This window comes from Geospiza fortis, unplaced genomic scaffold (genome assembly GCF_000277835.1).
Source record: "Geospiza fortis unplaced genomic scaffold, GeoFor_1.0 scaffold19, whole genome shotgun sequence".
NCBI classification, from domain to species: Eukaryota; Metazoa; Chordata; class Aves; order Passeriformes; family Thraupidae; genus Geospiza; species Geospiza fortis.
This window is the reverse complement of record NW_005054465.1, coordinates 1,110,350-1,113,836: the sequence shown is the minus strand read 5'-3', so window position 1 is coordinate 1,113,836 and position 3,487 is coordinate 1,110,350. Positions and strand designations below refer to the sequence as shown.

The 3,487-nt window shown below is 37.3% G+C and overlaps 1 protein-coding gene across 1 annotated transcript in view; it reads right to left on the bottom strand.

Annotated features, from left to right (window-relative positions):
- The window catches only part of CPB1 (carboxypeptidase B1), a 17,968-nt gene that overhangs the window by 268 nt on the left and 14,213 nt on the right, over positions 1–3,487 (bottom strand). The window contains exon 10 of the mRNA XM_005427986.1: positions 1,137–1,221. Coding sequence (XP_005428043.1) covers positions 1,137–1,221 — 85 coding nt within the window. The remainder of the gene's footprint in view (positions 1–1,136; positions 1,222–3,487) is intronic.

Below are 3,487 nucleotides of genomic sequence, written 5' to 3'. Positions count from 1 at the left end.
ACTTTGGAGTCAAGTCACATAGCCAGGAGTGCAGAAAGGACAGATAAAAAGAAATATTTGGTAAATTGATTGATTTATCCTGCTCATGAGAAAGTTGCTATGATTTTAGGCCTTTTATGAGCTTTGTTCCAGCTGATTTGTGCAAGCAAATGTAAGCAAGCTAAACTGCTCCCTCCTTGTGGGGAAACCATAGGAGAAATGACTAAGGAACAGGAGAATGGCATAGTTGCATGGGGTGTTTAGAAGCACTTGTTATAAGAAGCTAATGCCCTCTCACTGAGTGGCTTTTTGAGGTTCACAGAGATGGGAAAGAATTGCATATGTGGAATTTCAGCCCCATCATTTTCTGCTGGACAGATAGTACCCTCCCTTTTCAGTAGCTAGTCCGATAAAAACAGTCTCTTTTGCTAAGGAAGGAGCCTCCAAAATTGCCATTTCTAAAGGAAGAGGCTCCAAAAATATTGTAAAAATTGGAAGAAAATTTTTAAAATGTTTGGGAGGGGGTGGTTAACTATTTGAGGAAGGAGAAACAGGCAAGAGAAATTAGCTTCCATATTTAAGTAATTAAGAGATCTTAAATATGGGAGATATTGAGATAACCTTGACTTGGCTTTTAGCACTGCAGAGGCCATATCCACAGCTGAGTTCCCAAGAAGGGTAGAATAATTAGTCATTACAAATTACAAATAGGATTGTAATCAGTATGTGTCTCAGAATGTAATGCAAAGTAAAAGAAATTGGTGTCACTAGAGTGGTTGGAGGATTCACATCACACAGTGGAATCAAAGGACTCACATCATCTTTGACTGGAGATACTGGAAATGCAGAAAATCTCAGGTCAAGGTTTTTATGTTTAAATCTAAGCTGTGTATGATTTAGGAATTCATGCTATGCATGTGAATTCATAAACATTTTACTACATCACTTGACTTTCCAGGGGGTCACACACTTCCTGGAATCCCTTGGGAATAAATTATCCCATAATTTAGAAATGACAGGTCCCATATATACCTCTTTGTATATGCATGTGAAGGAAGAAGGGGACTACTTAGAGGAAGACGAATCACTAGAAAACTGCATTTTATAGTCCTAGGAGTACTTAATATAGCTTGTCAGTATATTTATGTAATACTTACAGATTGTTGTTGCTCCTGGACCATATGTATATTCAGTGTTGTACAAACTGGCCAACTCTTTGGAAGCAGCTTTAGCTATGGAATTCTGTTAGAAAAGAAAAATGATAAATGCAGATTTTCAGGAACTTTCTGAGTGAATCTAAGCAATTACACTGTTGTATAAAGTCAAAAACCATGCTGGAGAAGCTTTGATTAGAAAGCTGTTGTTGACCTCTCAGTGTGACTAGGTGTCAGCAGCTGAGGCCCAGCTTGTCCTGGTGCTGTGAAAAGAGCTTGTCAGCAAAGAACTTATTCTCAAAGGTTTAATGGAGTGTGATCCAGTCTGTGTATGGTCTGTTGCAGCCTGGTGTACAATCCAGGGGGGTTTGGATAGATAAGGGGACGAGAGGTAACGTCACTTCCTGGACTTAGAAGAAAATTGTACAAGGTTAAAACTAAATAAGGAACAAGGAACCTTACGTAGAGATAAGAGAATCTTAGAGAATGGTACAGTAAATTGCAAACATACAATAGCCTTTCTTTTCCTTCTGTTCATGCAGCTATACATTCAGAGTAGAGTTGGCTCAGCCAGGGGAGTTGAACATTGATGCAAGTGGAAGCAGATTAAGGTCTTTTAAATATTAAGAGCCAAAAAAGGCATAAATTACCCTGAAACCATATGTAGTCTCATTAATTTCAATTCATTTCCTGTGCACAGAGGGGCTCATTCAACTCCCACTGGTTCAGTGAGGGTTGGATCAGGCCCATCAATAGTACTATGAAGTTTTGTATGTTTGCATTAAGGAAAATTACAGACTTTTCTTTGGAATGTGTGGCTTTTCCAATTCTTGATTATACAACATGTTGGTAATAAAACATGAAAACTATTACTAAGAGATGATAAATATGAATGATTTTTGAAAGCATATGTTCAGTATAAGCAATGGGTTGCCATATATTTCTTTATAGCTTGCAGCTGAATGGCTTACTATTCCAGGAATTTCCTCAAGCCCTTTCCTTCTCTGTAGGTTACACTCTGGCTTACATCCCAGTGGAAGATATATTGTAAAATATTCTCTGTTCATCCTTATGCTTAAGTGTTCTTCTGATTTACTCAAAAAGACATATTGGACCAAGTATTTAAAAAATTTTAGTTAACTGAGAGAACATTCTCAGCTGCTAAAAAACAGCATCACAACATGTTTGCATTTTCACTGGCAGCCTACTGTCTAGCAGAATTGCAAGTGTTTCCCCATTCCCAAATACTTGGTTTTGAACATTTTAGAATTATGGGAGTTTGCTGTAGAAATTTGTGGTCCTTTAGCTTATGAAGGATATTTAAACAAAGCAGACCAAAGCGTACTTGAAGCTTGTCTTTTCACCTATAACACTGACTGCCTGAATGTGGGGTTTGGTTTCTGGCCTCTCTATCGCACAAAGACAAGCGATTGCAAGGAAGTATGTTGTTGCTCTGCATTTTGCAATCTTGGATCCAGAGCAGTTGAGGTAACTGAGTTCTCTCCTGTGATCTTCTTTTTTGTTTGGTTTGGGTTTTTTCCTCTCTTTTTTAATCCCTCAATAAATTGATTTTTTTTAATCCATAATAATTTTTAACACATGTTGAGGGAATTGTAGAGGCTGGAGTCTGCTATCTGCTAGCGATGCCATGTTTTCTTCAGCCATCTGTTGTTTATAATGTACACATTTAATCAGCAGCTGAGATTGAGTCAAATCTCTCAATAGCAAATGAATTTTTAAATGTAAACTGATTCTTCCTCTCTTCAAATATATGCAAAGTGGAAGTAAAATTTAGAAAGTTTGTCTTGTTCAATATGCAGACCTGTTGGTAACTGGAATTTGCTCTCTTTAGTTAACTAAAGCAGGGACAATAGAATAGCAGAGCTGCTCTGTGGGGCTGTTTGACCCAGGGCATTTGTTCCACCCAGCAGACAAATGATGGCTTTAAATCATACCAGAACACATACCGGAAAAAGTATGTCAGGAAATCTTTTTACCTGAGGGATTTTTTATTGTTGGCCTGGAAGTTGTAAAAACCAGAAATTTGTAGAAAGAGCAGTTGAGATTTCCAGCTGTTTAGAGCCTAGAATCCAAATAAACAGCTTCCTCAAGCTCTCCAGGTTGGAGATAAAGGTGGTATTTTAAATGACCCTGTCTAAGTGAAAAACGTGCCTAAGCATTTATGACTTCATCATGCATATCAGAAGTTTTGATATCTTTTTGTTTTCGTTTAAGTGACTCTCTAACATTTACTTTCTTAATAGATTTGCAGTCCAAAGCCTAAAGGTAGAAAAATAAATTCCAACTTTATAGGAACTAATGTCATTTGTTAATAATATAATATAAATCAGCAG